Raw genomic sequence first — 20,624 nt, 5'->3', positions numbered from 1 at the left:
GGTCCTCCCCAGTGCCCCTAAACCACACATCCTAGGTCTCCCACCACTGCCCTAGGAGAAGGGACTAGACACAAAGATTCTTCCATTAAAACTCTTGCTTTGGGTCCACAAGCCAGGAGCACCTCGGGGGACAGCAGGATCCATTTTCTTTTGACACACAAGACCTCAGCTCTCCAATGCATATTCCACACAGATATTCTGCTCACAGTGAAGGCCTCCTACAGGGATGCCCACTTTATCCCAGACTAATGCCTATGTTTTGGAAAATTCCCCCCACTATAGAAGAGGCCTCAGCTTCAGCTAGCTGGGTTCCCCTCCAAGACCCATACCATCTCCTTGAGTTCTCTGCTGCAGTTTTGTTTCAAGTCAGGATGTTCTGTGGTGCATTGTACAGCAGCCAGTCCCTGAGCACACACTGCTGACAAGAGCCGCCCCCACAACCCTTACTTTCACAGCATTTGCCTTGCCAATTATTAGTACAATGGGCTGATTCTCATCCTGTGTTGCTCTTGGGGAAAATATGCAGGCTGGGGAACTGGCCTAGATTGGAAATGGAAACAGCAGAAGTTGCCAATTAACGTGAGTTCCTTTTTTGCATCCCCTAAAGAAGTTAGTCTCTAGGGAGAATTTATAAGAGGCTCAATGATCTCAGGCCCTCTAGGAACTCCTCAGATGCCCCAAATCTCTTGGGGTTGGGGTGAGTGTCAAAGGTCACTTCATCTAACTATCTAGTGCTCGAATCCCTTAGATGACCCCATCAGTTTTTTCCTGAATGCATCTATGTTTGGCGTACTCACCACCATCCATGGCAAAACATTCCACATTTGGACAGCTCTACTGAATCAAAAGATCTTCCTTAGTTGAATCAAATCCACCTCCCCGTAGCTTCCTCACTTTGGTCCTAGCTAGTAAGTGAGCCTAGCCAACTACTGAGTCTCTATTCCTAGGAAATAATCAACCACTCGGGAAAATAGCTCATGGGCTAAAAATCCAAGTTCTGGAAAAGCACAAATGAAAGACTATTATAGCAGGAAGGCTAATAGGTAGGAAATGGGTTGGACTTCTCTCTAGACCCTGAAAGGCAAGTCAGGTCACACATTCAGCATGTGAAACAATTGAAGGCAGCCCCTAAAAGTCCAAATGTACAGACATCAGAAAATGTGTGGCATTCCTATGGAATGGAAAGAAGAGCAGGAGCTGGAGGCTTTGCTTTGTAGGAGTTCACACTCTTAACAGGAAGATAAGAAGCAGTTGGAGAAACCTGAAGGCTTGGTCCAGACTTAGCAGGCCTTGGATGATGGGCACCACCAGTCTCTATGGGAGGGAATGGTCCTATGGCCAAAGGCTTTGGCTTCTCCTTGGAACTTTCTACTTAAGCCATTTAAAAAAAGCTTCATTCCCTCCTGCTCAGGCCTGGCTCAAACCTCTTCATGAAGACTTAAGCCAGCCCCATATTCTTGGATGGGATGTTGGCTCAGAAACACAGAGGGAGTCTGGGACAGTCCCCCATTATGTGGGAAGAGCAAGAAAAAATGTGAAAATTAAAACCTCTCCCTTCCACATGAGGGAGGCGACAATTCAAGACAACAGGTTAAGGGGGATGGATGAAGGGGGGGTGCTCATCACCATGACAACAAGCCCAACAATTCTGAAAGATGGATTTTTTTGGGGTTTTCTTTTCACCTGTCATTCTTCTCAGTGCTGTCACTCTCTTCCCTCCCTCCTGGCAGAAGACAAGTTGTGACTTTTTCACTCCCACCAACAAGCTGCCTGGCTTTTGGGAGTACAGCTGCTATGGGATGGGAGGAGAATGGAGTCCCCCAGAAGGGTGCTCAAAAGACTCAGGTTCTAGCTTTTCTCTCTCCCTGGTCATATCTGGGAAGCTTGTAGCTTTCCCAGGAAACATGAACACAGCTGTTCGTACATAAGTCCATGAAGAAACACATCCTCTTGTATGGAGGAATCAGAGCTCTGGTCTGATTAAAAGTGGATTTTTAACCCTGCTCCTGGATATCCCATCATATTCCCAGAGTGAGTCAAAGAGAGTCATTAAAGGCAACTGAACAGAAGACCGCGGCCTCGGGCCTCCTTTGAAAGAACTAAAGTTGGTGTGATCAAAAAGCAAATGGTACACATAAGGGAGATCATAAAACCTTGCCTAAATGTAAACTCCCCAACTTTGCGAGCTAAGAAAATAGCAACACCAGCCTTTCATTCCACACCCTATCAAATTATGCCAGATTAGACAGTCGTGCTACATCTAAGTTTGCTTCCTAATACAGGTAGGGAAAGGTCCCGGGTGCCCCCTTGATTCCAGAAGTCTTTCCCTCACCCCCTGTGTTGACATAAGAAGGGGATGAGTGGCACTGTCTGTCCTGCAAGAGGTGGAACTCCCCATACCATGTGGCTACCCTCTCTGTTTGTATGGGATGTGTCCTCCAACACACATTGCGGTCTCTGTAGGCCAGAGACCTCCTTCAGAAGTGAAAGATGCTCTCCACCTCCAGACATAGTCAAGTGCTCAGCCACTGAATGTTTCTTCTTCTGCCATTACATACAATATGCCCTTTATCCCTACTTTCATATGAAGATCTCATCCTTCTTCCTTCCCAGGTATACCAGAAATAGACACCCCACCCTCTATGGCCAAGGAGGTAGATGCCCTCTTAGGGTTTCTTGAAGAGAGTGACAAAAAAAAAAAAAAAAAAAAAAGATGCCCACTACTCCCTTATCCTTGAAGACAATTGTCAACCAAGGTGAACTTGAAAAGACCATGAGGAAGAAAACACAAAGTGTTGGTGACCAAGGAGGCAAGGTGCACTTCAGCTATTGAAAGGCTGATTAGCATGTGAAGCCAACAGGACTTCTTTCTTTCCTCCCAGCTTCCTGCGCACCACCTTCCCCCAGGCCTGTTCCTCATCCACTCCCTCTGAGCATCACTGTCAACCACTCTTTTTTAAGGTGTGAACTGATGACACATTAACATGCCTCCCCACCTTACCCCTAGCCCCGTCTATACAGAAAAGTTGGTTTGGTTTTTAAAAAAAAAAAAATTTCCCCCCACACAGATGAGTTTTATAGGAACTTCTACTGACCATAAATCCTGGTCTCTGAAACAGAATTACAGACCTCCTGAATGACAAACAGGGAGACATTTTGAGTGTTCTGAAAAACCACACCAAGTGGGGATTTACTTGTCTAGCCAACTCTTGAACCAAGCATTTTGGGCATATCCCTTATCAGGCCATTATACCAGAGCAGGAGAAATTCTACCTCTTGGAAGAATCATTTCCACTGCTTCCACAGCCAGAATATGCCTTGCCAAGTGTAACCCATATTCAAGAGCCATCTGCTTTAGCAATACAGGAAGCCACCAAAGGGGTGTGCTTTAGATAATCCTACAGCTCTGCTAGCTAGTGCTGCTTCTGGGGAGGGAAGGCATGCTCCTATTTGCCAGCTGCAGTCCCCAAGCTCAGCCCTGCTGAATCCTGTACAATGCACCAAGTGGAACTAGGGCAGAGCCCACTGACTTAGTCCATAGCAAACTCCTTTCCACACGTCCAGATCTTAATAGGCAGATGTCCAAGGAGTCCCTAGGGCAAGACAGTTCACCTTTTGTTTGGCTTGCCTCCATCCCCACCTGAAAAAGAATACATACAGAGACATAAAAGCTATATCCTATCCATTGTTACCAACTAACCAACCATGGTGTGTACCTGTGCCAGCTGAAGTGTGCATTTCATTTTAATTCAATGAGAAACTTGTTGTACATGAGCAAACAATATAAACGAAGATGTTAGAGCCACCATGACATCTAAGAATGAGTATTCTTTGAAGATTTAAAGACGTTCACTTGCCTGTGTCAAAATTTTGACTGAGCACTTTCAGCCTCTCTCTGAGCTATAACTCTCACCCTGACCACCAGTTTCCTTTGGTCTCCAAAGGAAACTGGTCCCCAGTTTCCTCAGTCCGACAGTTTGAACCTGACTGGAGGTGACAGAATTCAGGGACAGTCTCACCAGACTGATGGCCTTTCTCAGGCCCCACAAAGTGAGCTCTGTCTACCCACTACTGGACATGGGTACTTATCCCCCAGCCCTGGGAATTAGTCTGTTCCATGACTTTGTTCATCCAGAACCAGTGTAAGATCTTTTACTGTAGGCACCAGAGATTTCTAAATTCAGCTACCTGAGTCTGCCTACGATGTCTTTTAGCAAGCACCTCCAACAGAAAAATGACACCAATTAAACATAATTACTAGGATTTAATAGAGCCATTTTTCTATCCAAGTGCCTTTTTACTATTCTAAGACCCCCCCCCCCCAACTGTTTTCTTTTTTCCCTAGATTGAGACTCAGATCAGTAAGTTAAAAGTACACATTGATTGGTCTTTATTATGTGTGCAATAACTCTCTTATTAAATTGAAATTAAACATACATCTAGGGAAAAGTTCACTTTAAGTGCCAACTCAGAAAAACACTCAGAGACATAAACAATAAGCAAGGCCGATGCTTTGCACAACAGAGAGGTGGGGGACAGGAACTGAACTAGAAAGGGAGGCACACATTCTCTGAAAGAATAGGGTAAGCTCAAGGATGCAGATTTTGGTAGAAGCTGCCTGAATTTCTTGTGGTGCCTCTTGCCCCAGAACAGGCATTGTGGAGGGAGGGAAACGTAATTATAAATTAAATATAATCAGGGATGCTTTGGGATATTGTCACACACACACACACACACACACACACACACACACACACACACCTTTTTCCTAGGAATATTTAGCACTCTATCAATGAATAAAAAGCCTCTCCGACTATTTTGAATGTTAAAAAGGGTGATGGGGTTGAGTGTATGTGTGTAAAAATGCTGTTGCTTGGATGGTCTCTAGCCTTTTGGCTCACTTTACTCTTCCCCCTGCCCCCTTCCCTCCTCCCCTTCCTAGGACAAGACAAGTGCTCTGAGCCTCAGCAATGTGGCAGGCGTGTTCTACATCCTGATTGGAGGACTTGGACTAGCCATGCTGGTTGCCTTAATCGAGTTCTGCTACAAATCCCGTAGCGAATCCAAGCGGATGAAGGTGGCATCGTCTTCCCAGGCCTTTTTCCTACCCTATTTTGTGATACAGCTGGGTTTCCTGGGAGTGTCTGTGCTAGAAAGGGTGGAGAGTGAAACAAGGTTGAAGTTAGCTCTGGGCAGGGGCCCAGAAAGCTCCGATGGGAAAGGTGATGGGAAAGGAGACAGCTATGAGAAAGGAAGGGAGATGGGATGTGTCAGGGTCAACATAAGGCCTGGGAAACAACTGTACCAGCCAGAGATGGGGTGGTGAGATTAAAAGTTAGGAGTTTAAGTGGACAGTCAACACAATGTGAGGCAAGAGTAGTTGCTGCAAAAGTAGATTCTCTCTGAGTTTTCATTAACAGAAGTGTAGCTCTCAAAATACAGGAGAGGGTGTCTACCCTCTGTAAGATAGATAATCTTGCCATGCTTGGTGAGTTAGGTCTTTTCTTAGTTACTCTACTGTGAGATGGACTTTGGCAAAGAGAATCATGCACAGAAGAGCAGCAAGTTAGCTAGATGACCCTATTTGCTGAAGGCAAATAGCCGGAAAAGAGAATTGTGGAGGATATGAGAGCTGTCTATAAAAACGTGAAGACTTTACAGGTGGGAAAAAAAATAGACGAGTTCTGTGGGGTCCCAAAGTGTACAATACGAACTAATTACTAAAAGCTATGGAGAACAGAGGTTAACACAGTGAGATCTAATGTTCTTTCAGAGCTACTGGGAAAGGAAATGGACTATCCCAATAAGTAGCAAGCCTCCCATCACTGGAGGTATACAAGTAGAGGCCAAGGAACTCTGGGGGAGGATATAGGTTCAAATACTCAAAGGGAGTTTGGATTAAATAACCTTCAAGACCCCTCACATTTCATGATTTAGCTTCAATAAGAAAATATTTATGCAAGTGTTAATTATGTAGGCAACACCATGAGCAAGATATCATAATGAGACACAGAGATTGGAGATACAATCTGTGACCTTCAACAACAAAAAATTGCACAGCAAAATTACTCAGTGAAGCAACTTATAGATAGGAAGGCCTATAGGAATACAGAGGAGGCATAAATTAGAGAAGGCTTCCAGGAAGAGGCAAAAATTAAGAGGAAGGACAAGTGGGACTCAGACCAACAAAAGTGGAGGGAAATGCAGTCACTGAGCAATGTACCCTAGGCTGTTACATTGGTTTGACCAGACTAAGAAGATTCATTGGTAGGATTTGCTCTCCTAGAATGTGCCCTGAGAAGCCTATATAACCTCAGTATATACCCACTGTTGAATCACGACCATAGCCTCTTGCCTAGCCACTCTCAGCCTTGGGGCAACAGCCCTACACATATCTCCAGGGTCGCTCTTGGAGAAGACATTGCTGGACATTTGCTTCCCCTGTTTGGAAACTCTGTATTCAGTTCTGTACACAGAGAGTGGGAGTTGGAGGAGGAGGGCCTTCTGTCCTGGCATTCAGACCTTCTGTCCTGGCATTCAGCATTTCCACATCATGGTTCCAGCCTACTTTCCCCTCCCAAGCAATCTGCTCTTACATACTCCGTACTCTAGCCACCCACCTTGTGCTTCCCACCCATGTGCCTTAATGCAGACTAATCTCTCTCCCCATCTTCTGCCCATAGGACCCATTTAAAAGGCAATGTAACCAAGATACAATAACAAGGAACAATTAAGGGATGGTAGTATGATGGTATTTAGCCAGCGGACCTAGGAACACCTCTTTCCTACCCTTAACCAGCTCACCCACACCAGGTCTTCTCAGAAAGGACAAAGCAGAGCCAAAGCATGGGCCTCAGACCTTAAACCCAGGGTAGACCTCCAAAGAGTTTGACAAGCACAATAAGGTCTCCTAGAACCTAAACAAAGATTTCTTTGCCTATTCCACCCAAACATAAGCCCAAAAATTCTCCAAAGTGAGGAAAGCCCACTCTGGAGGCAGAGGAGAACAGAAAAAAAGCTAGGTGAACTACAACCTTTATAACACCCCAAAACCTTCCATGTGAGCTATGACCCAAACCAAGGGTTCAAGATTGGCCTGCTACATATCGCAGGATCTCCTTCTCACTGGTCCCCGAGAGCACAGTGCAGTGTGGTGGCCTAAAGCACAGGCTCTAGAGACTGTCTGAGCATAGATTCTGCCTGCTCTATTTGCCAACTGTGTCATCTGGGACAAGCTCCAGTAGCTCTCTGATCCTCATTTTCTATAGAATGGGGCTAGTGGTAGGACATATCTCATAAAATTATTGTGAGCATTGTGTGATAAATGGACATAAAGGGATTGTCAAAATTCCTGGGTCATAATAAGCTCTCAATAAATAACAATACTCACACTGATAACTACTATATATAATAATAATTATTTTTCCCATTAGTGATCAGCTACAGTCTTTTTAAGACTTTCCTTTTACTGCCCCTACTTACGCGTCCTAGGTTTTTTGAGCTATATAGATTGTGAGTTCTTTAAGGTAAGAAGTATGTCTAATTTCTCTTTGGACATTCCACACACATAGGATAATTATCAGTAAAATTATGTAGAATTGTCCACAGAAGAGAAAAACTCTTGAAGGATGAAGTGATGCATGGGGGAGAGCTGCTATTTGGGTAAACAAATACGACCATCAAAACCACCCAGGCTGGAAGCACAAACATCATCGTCCAAGGTGGTTCTGGCCCCATCTGTTTGTGTTCATAAAATCACATGAGAGCAGGCATCCATCAAGCAGGAACTGCTTGGACCTCTGACCCTTCCCATGGGATTACCATGTCCCAATAATCATGGTCAGTGCCAGGTAACGGTACCAGGGTGGTTAAAGACTGGGATCCTCTTAAAACTAGACAGTTGGCTTTCACCACTGAAATCACAACATTCAGGTTAAGACAAGAATCCTTAGAAGAGGCCACTGAGTCATGCCATAACTTGCTGGGGGACATTTGCACCCTTTCCTTTACAAAGATGTCAAATTTCTCAGAAGCCAACATTAGGATCTCTTAGACTCATTCATCAGGATCTTTCACCACAATATTTTATAATTAATTCCATTGTTCGACACAACTTCTGCCCAACTCATCAAGGTTCCTAATAGATATTTTAATCTTCCAACTGCAGAGAAGATACTTTTACTGTCTTTCTTAATCAACCCAGCCCTTCAGTTCTGAAGCCCCACCAACTTCTCTCTTATCCAAAGGAGAAAAGTAGAACACTATCAACCTGCCTCTCAGATGAGTTCACAACTTGATAGTTTTCTTTATTATTCTGTAATTAGCCTTCCCCAGAGGCAGTTAGCTCTTTACAGACATGTTAACAGTATCACAGGCCATTGGTGAGAAACTTCCTTCCTGTTCCTTTCCTTGATCACTGTGTTTGGCCAACTTTTAAGATCTTGAGCCCCTAAACATAGTTGAGAGCCAACCCCCAATTTCTCAACCATGGTCAAAGAGCCTTTCCCCACTGTGCAAAGAAGAGATAAGAAGAAAAGGAAGGGGGTAGAGAAGGGAAGAAGAAGAAAAGAAGGGAAGATGACATCTTTTTAGTAACTTCCATGTTCAAAGTACTTTATATACATTTTCATTAACCCTGTAATGTGTTGTGCTTACAATTCTTCAGATGAAGAAATAGGGATTCAAAGAAGCTTAAGTAGTTTGTCCTAGTAAGGTCACACAAGCTAGGAGCTGGAAAAACAGGAATTAGACTTCCCAATGCAGGAAAAGATCATTCTGAGTACCTACCATGTGTGTCCTCAAGTGGCAGCCACAGTACATAGACAAATAAGATGCAGCCCTATCCTTAGGTTTTCCTGAGGTAGTTGTTGAGGCCATCCATGATTAGTAATCTGTTGCTTGTGTGTTGTCGAACCCCTTTCCTTTTTGATATGTCATAGGAACAAGACACACAATAGGTGTCACAGGATAGTGGGAAATCATCCTGGAGGCATTCCTTCCACAAAGACATACTGAGCACCACTGTATGAGGCATTGCTCAGCACTGGGGACATACTCAGGAACAAAACAGACATAGCTTCTGTTCTCAAGAAGCTACAAGTATGATGGGAAGACAGAAAGTAAATAGATACTTACATGTTCAGTGAGTGTTTGAAGAAAAATGCTGGACTGTCAAGTCCTGTTGAGGGAATGAGGGCTGGGACAGATCAGAGAGGTTCCCCTGAGAAACTGGTATCTAGCAGACTTGAAGTATGGAAGGAATTAAACAAGGGAAAGGCATTGCCTGCAAAGGATGCACATGTGTGAGACACCCAAAGATTAGAACTTATGCCCAGAAATAGGAAGAAGTCCACACTCACCAGAGCATAAGAAGACTTCAGGAAGAAGAGAACACATGAGAGGTGGGGACTCAGAAAGGGACTTCTGACAACCACACCATTTGAGTAAGATTTAAGTGGTCATATAGTTGCAAAGATACATAACCTAAGACACGCTCCAGATTGAAGTCTCAGATCCCCTTTCCTCTGCCTGGAGAAACAGACCAAAACTGAGTCCTTCACTGACATTAAAGACAACCAGGGTCTGTATTATTGCCCATATTTCTCCCTGTGGAAAACAATTGTATGTGGCAATACTGACATGAACTGTATTTAAGCCACAGCAGCTGAAGCTTTACATGTTTGCCTAGAATTATCAAGCAGCTGAGAGACTTGGTAACACAGGGGTGTGTCCTCCACAGCAGGCAGTCACTCCGGCTCTTAGCACACATGCTAGTAGGAGGTCATCACTGAGGTTTGAGCTTTTATTAGGATGTTCTAGGATGTGCAGAGTCTGGGAAGACTTTTCTTAGAAAAGCAAGTAGCTGGTGAGTTTGGATGTAAACACTGTTAGAGAAATGAGTCTCTCAAGAGTTAACCTGGGGGTGCTGGAGGTTGGACTTTTAACTCACTTTTCTCCCTGGGTATCAGCTTCAAAAACAACTGTAAGGATGAACTTTAAGAATGGCTGGTATGTCAAGGATGGACGAGGGAGAACTTCATTTCCTAGAGGCAAGGGGAAGAAGGACATCAGCTTATGATAGCCTAGCTACAGAGGGTACAATTAGAAGGTCATCCACTTTGACACTAGGTGACAGGTAACTACAACCTTAAGTCAGTTGGTCCGAAGTCCTCACTTTCTCTATAAAGTGAAGGATATAAACTAGATGTGTGTATTTCTTTTTTTTTTTAATTTTTTTTCAACGTTTATTTATTTTTGGGACAGAGAGAGACAGAGCATGAACGGGGGAGGGGCAGAGAGAGAGGGAGACACAGAATCGGAAACAGGCTCCAGGCTCTGAGCCATCAGCCCAGAGCCTGACGCGGGGCTCGAACTCCCGGACCGCGAGATCGTGACCTGGCTGAAGTCGGACGCTTAACCGACTGCGCCACCCAGGCGCCCCAAGATGTGTGTATTTCAACCTTGCTTGCACATTAGAATCACCTGAGGAGTTTTTAAAAGCCCAGATGTCCAGGCCATGCATCACACCTAGTAAGTCAACATCTTTGAGGGTATATCTGAGGCATCAGTGCTTTTCCCCCCAAAACTCCCCAGATAACTCCATTGTGCAGTCAAATTTGAGAACTAATGATCTAGTCATTTGTAGTATTGCTTTCCACTCCAAAGTTTTGACTCCATTCATCTGTTCTCCTGAGATCCCATAAGTGTCTTAGAAAAGAAGCCGGTAAGCAGGTAGCACTCACTGTCAATAGGATTATGGAGTTATTGACCTTGGAGAAGCCCTTAACTTCCAAGAAAACCATTTCTGAGTGGTGTGAACATGGAGGGTTTTAGCTACATGCCTAGCTAAGTTATCTCAGACTTTGGTAGGCACCAATACTTACTATGCCACCAATCTTCTCCTTTAAGATAAATTCATCAAGTATCACCAACTTCAATAGAATATTATGGGAATATGTGAGACTTTTTTAGAAACAAAGCCCAGGATTATCTGTGTGAAATTTAAACTTTATTTTTTAATTAAAGGGATGTGGTAGAGAAAAATCATAAAAGATAAACATCCCAAGTTAATCCATAGAATGTTTCCTCATTCCCATATACACAAATAAGCATAAGTGAGAATAAGTAACCATTAATTCCTTGGGTTTTCTTTTCACATTTCACCCATAGAGCATCACAGTAGTTTTTATTTGGCCTTCACTTAGAAGAATGCAATCCAGGGCACATTTCCTCTTGAGTGGAGGACAATCAAGGCAGAATATAAATAAATCAAGTCCGGAGGCTTGAGGAGGAGGCAGAACCAGTGTGGGTAGAGCATCCTTTAGGGCAAATCTGTCTGAATCAGGGATTTTAAAAAGAAAGAACTCTTAAAAAAACACTGTCAGAATTGCTAGTAATAATACTTTCAGCATAGTATAGTACAAAGAATAAAAATTAGGTCAAACTGCTGTTTATGTCTATCTGGCCACCAGAGAGTGACTGACTTCTCTGATCACTAGGATCATGGAAATATGCAGAGAAGAAAATTCATAAACTTGTTGAGAAGGGCTCTAGGTGGTTGGATTTTGTGGGTTTTTTTTAGACAAATTTAAGGATATCTATTCAGCATCTAACTACATGCTGGGCACTATGGGAGACAGCTATAGACTGGGGGAAAAATGAACCCTGCCCTCCTCCAGACAGCTCTCTTAAAGAAGAGAAAACCCACATACCTGAAGCAGAACCATTACAAAAGCATGTGTAATGTAGGAGTACTAGGCTGAAGGGGGCAAACACTTGATGGTACAGTCTAGGATGGCTTCAAGAAGGAGGTGAGAACAGAATTGAAGGATTGGTACAATTGGTCTCAGACACCTCTCAACTCATAGACAATTCTCCTATATATGATTCCCAAGAAATGAACCCCCACCTCAAAAATTCTATGAGTATCTCTTAATAGGAAATTAAAAGTGACAAGAAGAGAGACAGGTTTGGATTTCATGTCATGAAGCTTCTTTCTCCAAAGGATCTCAGAACAGAACCCTTCTTCTTATCTAATAATATGTGGTTCTAATTCCAGGTTGTGGTCTTGAACATTCTACCTCACTCATCTGACCCTTAGGGGATCACTGGAGTCCTTTTCATATCTAGAAGTCTAATATTTTGGAAATCACAAGCTTAATAGCAATGAACTGATGTGTCAGTCTAGAAGTCAGGTTATATGTGCTGTTGGGAAGCAGCTGACCTTCAGATAATGATCTTTGGAACGCATTCTCATTTTCTTTAGCACATGCTTCTTTCCAATTACATTTTTACTATTATTCAAACAAGTCCTATATTCCCATAACACATACTACTAGAGGCAGGAAAGAATTTTTCCTAAATCAAATCAGAGGTAGTTTTAAATTTTAACTCAGCAGTAACATACTTTTTTTTTTTGTAACATTTCAAATCATTTTGCACGCAGTAGCACCATTCTTGCTAACAAAAGTCTGCAGGTGCATAGATTATCACATTTTACAAACATGGAGATTTTAAAGGTTTAGAGAGGTAAGGAGATATGCACAAGGTCATACAACTAGTTGATGTCAGAACCAGAACTAAAATCCCAAGTTTCCCAAACCCCTTTCTAGAGCTTTTCCACTTGATCATGTTGCTACATTTATTACCATTAATACTACCATGGAATACTTCTATCTTTAGAAATCACAGAATATAAAAACTAGAAAGGATCTTAGTGACCACCCAGTCTAACACACCTCATTACAAAGAGAGAACAGGAGGTCCAGAGATGAGATCAGACTTGTCCAGAGCCACACAGCTGTTTTGTGAGTTCATGGGAAGCCAAGGTTAGCATTCCAGATAAGGAAAGGGGTTGGGTGGGGAGGAGAAGTGGAGTGAGATTTTAAGTCCAGCTTTGACTCATTCTCCTTACCAGTCACTGCCAAGGACCTGGGGAAGAACCCCCGGTCCTCCTGAAAAGGGTTTCTGTTTGATCCCACAGCAATCTATCAATGAAGCCATACGGACATCGACACTCCCGCGAAACAGTGGGGCAGGAACCAGCGGTGGCGGCAGTGGAGAAAACGGCCGGGTGGTCAGCCATGACTTCCCCAAGTCCATGCAGTCGATTCCCTGCATGAGCCACAGTTCAGGGATGCCCTTGGGAGCCACAGGATTGTAACTGGAGCAGATGGAGACCCCTTGGGGAGCAAGCTCAAGCTCCCCCAATTCCATACCAAGCCCTTCAGTGCCAAAAACAGTAAAAATGAAACGCAACCGCCACCAACCACCATGACCACAAGGATCAGATGATTCACCAGATTTTCCTGAAGAATTGAAAAATCATTTTGCCGTCCCTTTTCCTTTTTTGATGTTCTTTCACCCTTTTCCGTTTGCTAAGTGAGGATGATAAATAACACTGCACCGCAATAAGGGGAGAATAACCCTGTTGAACAGAGCCTGTGTCTCTGAAAATGGAGTCATAGGAACATTAATGAGGAAACTGTACTGTTTTCTTTTAATTCATTTGTTAATGTGTCTTAGTGTGTGCAAGATTTTCTTTCTTACTAATATCCATGGTTTGAAGGTTCTGTTAGGCCCCTTCCTCCTCCTGGCTTCTTATTCCCAACTCCCTACCCATGTCTCTTCAGTTTTCAGATTGGAGATTAAAGATTCGCTCCACTTTACAAGCAAGCAAAAGGAAAAAGGCAACCTTCAAACTAATTCACTATGGGAGCTCTCTAAGTTACCCTCCATTTCTCAACCCCAAGACATGGATGAGGATGAATGTTGTTGGAGAAGTGGACTGCCTTCCCCAGGAAGGGCACCTCCTAGACACTGATGTAGCTGAGAACATGTGCAAAAAGCAATTCAGACCAAGGGTGGTGGAGAGGACAAAGGCAGGTGTGCAGTCAGAGGAGGACTCACAAAGTTATTGCTGGAGTCTCAGAGAGAGCTTCCTTTAATGCGTAACAGCCATCCCATAGACCTTAGGTGGTTTCTTCACAGAGTCAACCTCAGCACTGAGCAGTATGTCTTTCTGCTATGCTCAAGCCCAAAGGCACTCTGGTGGCTGAATTGGCCTCCTGAACCAAGTACAGCCTTGGGAATAACTGACAGCCTGGGAGATATTGCCCATGATTGTCACTTTTCATTTGCTTGACATCTGAGCAGGAACCCCACTGTGGAGTAGACTCTCTTTGGAGCCTCTGATATGGGGGAAAATGCTATGCAAACTGAATGCAAAAAAAAAAAAAAAAAAGGATGGAAGAATTTTGGAAGAGGAAGCATCGTTGAAGCCCACAAGCAACAGAACCTTCCATGGTGTGCGCTGTCCTAGGATTAAGAGACCAAGTCAGCTTAGAGTTTTGCTGACCTGGAGAACTTGGATTTTTATGTCCATATAAAAATGTTGTTTTAGCATGTGGCCACTTTAGAAAGTAAAATACCCAAGGCTGAATTACTTTAAGGAAAACAAGGAGATGAATTAAGTTGAAAATGACATTGGGGACCTTAAGATCACTGACCCCAACTTCTAACCCAAGAAGACTGACCTTCCCCCTGGCTGAGACAGAATGAGGATGTATTATTCCAATGACCAGACTCAATATGCCCATGATTGTGACTATAAAGCTGAACTAAAGCAAGTTTAGAGAAGTGACAGGGTACATAGAGAGAGGCTCAGGCTGACTGCAACTTTAGTTGGAAAGGGGGTTCCTGGTACATAGCTTTCTTGGAGATCCCAACTCTCATTCTTGGTGCAATTGGCTTCCAGCTGTCCAGCAGCCACTCTCCTAGGTGCATGATTCAGTGTGTGCCATGTGTCTTTAGCTTTTATTGATAACCATGTTCTGGCTTATTTCCTTACCCCCTACTTCTCTCCAGTCTTCTCTGCTAGGGGTTATCATTAGCAACTGACAAACTAAAGGTTTGGGAGCCTACCAACAAGTAGGTGCAGCATGATTGGCTTCATCTGTGGATTCTCTCAGTGGACACCCACCATCTCTATGTCTCCCCCATTCTCCTAGTCTCAGCCGTAGCAAAGAACCATCCCCAAATCAAACTCTATGCCCTTTCAACTCAAGTGTTGTTCAGTCTTTTCACATGTCAATGTGGGCATGGTACGTGAAGCAGGACCCTCAAGATGGATTTTTTACTTCTCACTACTGCCAGCTGATGTCCTCCCCATCCCCTGTCCTCCTACCAGATTTTTGTCAGCCCTTAGCCTACCACTGCAGAATATGATATGACCTGTCATTAGGGAGTGCATTTCAGAGGAGTTAGAAATATCCCTCTTACTATCAACATGCTTCAAAGACCTTTTCCTTTGGTAAGATGCCTCTCCAGCCACCGAGCTCACCACTAACATGATCTGATAGGGAGAGATCATCTAAGCTAACAATGAGAATATATGCTGTGTGGGGGTCCAAGACTCCACAGAAGATGCTTTTTATCAATAGAGGGGTGACGGGGGAAAACAAAAGCAAGAAAAAAGTTAACTTGTATTATGTATTTTTACTACACTTTTCTTAAAAATAGAGTACTGGGAAAACTCTGAAAGAGATTGACATTTTTCTCAACAGGAATCCATACTTAACAGTTCTGGCTTTCATTAAATTTTGCTCTTTGGTACCTGGGCCTTTTATTTAACATCTATATTTGTTTTAATTCTCTTGACAGATGTGTGAAAGGATTTTTGCTTGATCAAACACTAAATATTTTTTTGGTTCCTGTTTTTCTTTCAAGTAGCCAGGGTTTGTTTTTTTTTTTTTCTTTTGGTATTTGCATAAAATGAAAGTATCACCAAGAATTAAATCACTGTGGATCCATTATCTACTTTTCATATTTGTCCATTCCATTTTTGTGCCATTTCTGAAGCCAAAGCTCTAAAGGTTATGTTATTTCCTTATTGCTGAACATTTTTAATGGTAACCACCATTCCTGATTCACAAACAGCTCTCAAATGAGTCATTTCAGCTAAACTAGTTCACCGTGAGTTATTCATTCAAACCGGATAACCAAAACAAAAAGCAAAAACAAAACAAAACAAAGCAAAAAACCCGAGTAATATTGGTTTTCAAGGGCCACAGTTCCAACTGCATAGGGAGCAGGGCTTGACATACAGTGGTCACAGTACCTCCAGAGAACTGGATGGTTCACAGGGTATATCTTCCAGACACCCCCAGTCTTCTCTGGGGAGTGTCTAGGTGGAGTCTAGGTGTATCTGTGATGTGCGGAGTCACAACCAAAACCAGTTTAGACCATGCTTAAACATAGATCATCCTGGTCCCACACCACATGATCCTCTCATTCTTTGCTGCAAGTTTTTCTTTCACTCCAGCAAGATGGGCTTTCTCTAAAGAATCTGACATTTATTGACATTTAGATACCGATGATTAAGAACAACTTCAAATGTTTTCTTTCCCAAGGAATTTGGCATATTAACAGGGGTCAGAGATCTCAAACAAATTAACAAAGTTCTAATTGTGGCATTCAGACAGTAACCACCATCTCTATGGTAAAGGGTTGAAGGAAGGCAAAGAAACCAGTGGACTCGTGTTCTTTTGATTGAAGCTCCAATCATTATTTCAACACCTACAGTCACCTCCAGCATGTAGGGTGCCTCTGAATGAAGAAACACTTTAACAGTATTTCTGTGGAGAAACACTGACAGGTGGAGAAAATTAATCTCTGTCACCTTTCTTTCAAATAGCTGGGATAATGATCATAATGGCTATAAGAGCACATGTCACCATGTACTGAGCATATGCTATGTTAAGCACACTTCATACTTTCTATATTACTATAATGGCCCTCTCAGGTAGGGCCTTCTGAAAGAGGAACTCAGACTTTAAAAGATTACATAACTTGCTCACGCTCCTATAAGTGACAGAACCAGGATTTGAACTGGGTCTGCCTGAATCCAAAGCCTTTACATTACGTATCTCACTGGTAACCAGGTCATGATGCATGATGGTCAGGAAAATAGCAGGCAAGCAGTTCTCTACCTTTTTATAAAGCCAAAATAACTTTTTTTAAAAAAAGAACGCTTTACAGCTATACCTGCTACACCTTTGGGAAAGCCAACCTGTCTTTCTGAGTTAGTAGAAATCACTACTCCAGACCGGACTGCAAAAATGGAGAAGAAGAGAAAGAGTTACTTATCGTCCCTTTAAAATAGATCCAGGCTAGGGAGCAGCAAGCACATTGGAAAGGGGACTGAAAAGCAGGTCCCCTGCAAAATAGTTGATTCAGCCTGAAGAAGGATCTTCAGGGCCATCCTGGGGAAATGGTGCTAGCTTTTTGTACTAGCTTTTTGTATGACTAAGACCAGGATCCATTCTGGGAGTTACAGGACAATGGACTTAGTCTCAGCTACAGAAAGGAGTTCCTAATGGTCAGAGTATCCTCAGAGTATATTGGACTGCCCCTGGAGTCAAGGAGATGCCACAGGTGTGAAAGTTGACATACATATCCACTGATTTCCCTTACTTTATCTTGCATCTTTTATAGCCCTATTCAGGTTATTTGTTCAATAACACCCTAATATAGACTTCAGAGAGAGTCAGCAACACCCTACAGAAATGAGCATGAATATCTTTCAATGAAATCTCAAAACTCAACTTATCCTAATTAAGAAACAAAATGGCAAGTTCTTTCCTCACCAAATGCTAATGTTCTTTCAAGGAAAGAATGTCTAGGCAATACATTCCTATCTCACTTTACAGCTAAGAAAACTGAGTTCTTGCATAAGAAGCCATCTTCCTTTTTACCAAATACAATGGCATTTTCCCCTTGGGACTATGGAGACTTGACTGCCATCAGGTAGTCTGTGTTCTGGTGTTAGTCTGGCCACTGACAACCTTACTTCAGTGCTTTGTAATTTTCAAAAAGCTTTTATTGCTTGAAGTTTCCAGATCACATCATGAGTATAGAAGCAAATTGGTACAGTGGAAAGACCTAGATCAGGATTCACAACACCTGGCTTCTCTTCCTTCTTCCTTTACAATCTTGGACAAGAATATTGTTAACTTCTCTGAGCCTCATCTTTCTCATCAAAAATCTAGGATATCTGGTGTCAAAATAAGCAGTGATACTGGATGCTAATTGCACACTGGAATCACCTATTGAACTTTACACAAAATCACTAGTGCCCAAGATACATCTCCAAATATGGTTTATCTGAGCTCAGGCATATTTGTCAGTGTATTGGTGTTGTCTGGTTTTCTTTTAAACTTTTAAGTGATTACAATATGCAGCCCGGATTGAGAACCACTGCAGTTGTGTCAGCTTGGGAGTCAGAGAAAACGCTCATAGAAACTTATCTGAAAATTACCAAGAACTATATTAGGGTCATTTCTGTCAGTGGTCAGACTAACACCAGAATGCAAGTTACCAGATGGAGTCAAATCTCCCTGGTCCCAAGAGAAAATACCATTAGATTCACCTGATAAAAGAGGAAGAAAAGATACTGTTCCCAAGGACATGCGGTCTGAACACTCCTTTCCTCCCTAGGCATGTCTATAATGACATAACATTCTCCTGGGAGAAGAGAGAGACACAGGACATTAGAGATAAGATACAATTATCAAAGATATCTCCTCAGGAAAGGGCATGGTGGGAGTGGGAAATAACTTTGTGAAATGAATCAGCTTTCAACACAGCCAGTTATTTTCCAAATGGGAAAACTACTTGGCTGTTTCCATTACAAACACCAAATCCCACCACTTGCATTTTTAACATAGTCCACTGGAAAGAAGTGCCTACTGACATAATCTTCCATGGGCACTCTGAGTCCTACTAAGACAAGCCTAACTTCTCTGTACCACACTTGCCATTTTCATAGCCCTACAAGGAAGGAGGGAACCAGCATTGGCTAAGCACTAACTGCATACCGGGTAAGAAGCTAGGACATATCTCTCCTTTAGTCCTCAAAACAATCCTGCGAGGTGGGGATTTATCACCCCCACTTTGCATAAGAGGAAATGGAAACTCAGATTCAGAACCCAAGGTCATGCAGCCAGTCAATGACTTGACCTAGATTCCAATCCCATTCTGTCTCTCTAAAGCCACCACCTTTTCACTTTACCTGACTGCCTCCTAAGATTTCACCACACTAACGAAACGCATTGGAGATTGAAAAAAATATGAAGCCGATTGCCTACATTGCTGCCAATTTGTGGTGTGACCCTGGGCAACACATTTCCTACTCTGGGCCTCAGTGACCTCATTTGTGAAGTGGGAGAAGTGGGATTCATCTAATTGGTCTCTAAGATCCCTCTTAGTTGTAGCCTTATGTCACTGATTCTCAACCAAAGCAGATTTTGTGCCTCCCGGACAGTTGGCAATGTCTGGAGATATTTTTTGTTGCCACAACTATGGGCAGAGGTGCTGACGGCATTTAGTGGGTAAAAACCCAGGGACGCCACTAAATTTCTACAACACACAGTGCAACTTCCCACAACAAAGAATTATCCGGCCCAAAATGTCAATAGTGCCGAGGTTGAGAAACCCCATCTTATGTAATTACAGCATTGCAATACCCAGTTGAGCATGGACGATGGCAGAATAAGGCTGGAGAGTAAAAGTGCAGGGATCCTAAATCAGGTGAACCATCAGAGAAGATGAACAGTTACAGGATTTTGTCAAGGAATAAACCAGGTTTAGGGAAGTAAGCTAAAGTCAGAAGTGTTTGGCCCACAGCATAAATCTATGGAGCCCAAAGAAGCCATGGCTGGGGATTCAATCAGGCAGCCAGAGCCAACAGCTGTGGCTCAGGAGGCAGTAGGGGCTCTGCCTGCAGACGAGCTTATGCTCTACCCAGTCTCCTTTTGCAGGTGGCTCTGCAGCTAGAATCAGCTGAGAGGTGTCCAGGTGATCCCTACCACACCCACCCCACACCCAGAAAAAAACTGGATAAGCTTCATTTCTAATCCCAGAATATACACTTTTTCTTCTCATCAACATACATAATGAGCACCCATGTCCACAGGTAGATGTCATGGGGAATAAGGAGTCAAATAAATGATAGTCCTGTCTCATGAAGTGTCAATAATAGGAAGAAAAAATAAAGCTCAGAAACACCATTAAGTATAACACAAGGTTAAAGTAGATGGAAAAAGTTGAAGTGCCTGGATCCAGGCTTCCACATGCTGCTCGCCACCTTGTGTCCAGCCTTTAAAAAGGGGACTCTGAATAGATGCTATTCACTTTCTCCCTGATCACAATTTTCCAGCCACCCAGCTTCTGTCCTTTCTCAAACATGCATGGCATCCCCAGCATGCCATGCTTAGCTCCATCTCAAGGCTCTTGTGCCTGTTGGTTCCTCCACTTGAAACCCTTTTCACTTGCAAGGCTAGCTCCTTACCCATGTCTTGGCTAAAAATGTCGTCTCCCCCAGAACATCCTTCCCTCTCCACCCTATGCAGACTAGCCCTGATGTCATTCAGTCTCACATTACTCATCACCACCTAATCATATCTTGTCTACTTGCTTACTGTCTGCCTCTTCCCATCTAAAATACACTCACAAGACCAGGGACCCTGTTGCCGCAGCACAATGCCAGGTACATAATAGAACCTCAATCAGTATCTGTTGAATGACCCGAGGAATGAGAGAGGTAGAAGTGAATTGCCTTTTAGTGC

General features: G+C 43.1%; 1 protein-coding gene across 2 annotated transcripts in view; it reads left to right on the top strand.

The window, feature by feature from the left end:
- Positions 1-15,612, top strand: part of GRIA1 (glutamate ionotropic receptor AMPA type subunit 1) — a 306,263-nt gene extending 290,651 nt beyond the window's left edge. For both annotated transcript variants that reach the window (XM_003981365.5, XM_003981366.5), the window contains exons 15-16: positions 4,943-5,077; positions 12,962-15,612. In XM_003981365.5, coding sequence (XP_003981414.1) covers positions 4,943-5,077; positions 12,962-13,162 — 336 coding nt within the window. In that variant the 3' untranslated portion in view covers positions 13,163-15,612. The remainder of the gene's footprint in view (positions 1-4,942; positions 5,078-12,961) is intronic.
- The last annotated feature ends 5,012 nt before the right edge of the window (positions 15,613-20,624 follow it).

The sequence above is a fragment of the Felis catus genome, chromosome A1, assembly GCF_018350175.1.
Source record: "Felis catus isolate Fca126 chromosome A1, F.catus_Fca126_mat1.0, whole genome shotgun sequence".
Taxonomy (NCBI): domain Eukaryota; kingdom Metazoa; phylum Chordata; class Mammalia; order Carnivora; family Felidae; genus Felis; species Felis catus.
The sequence above is the reverse complement of the archived record's forward strand: the minus strand, read 5'-3'. Positions and strand labels throughout refer to the sequence as shown.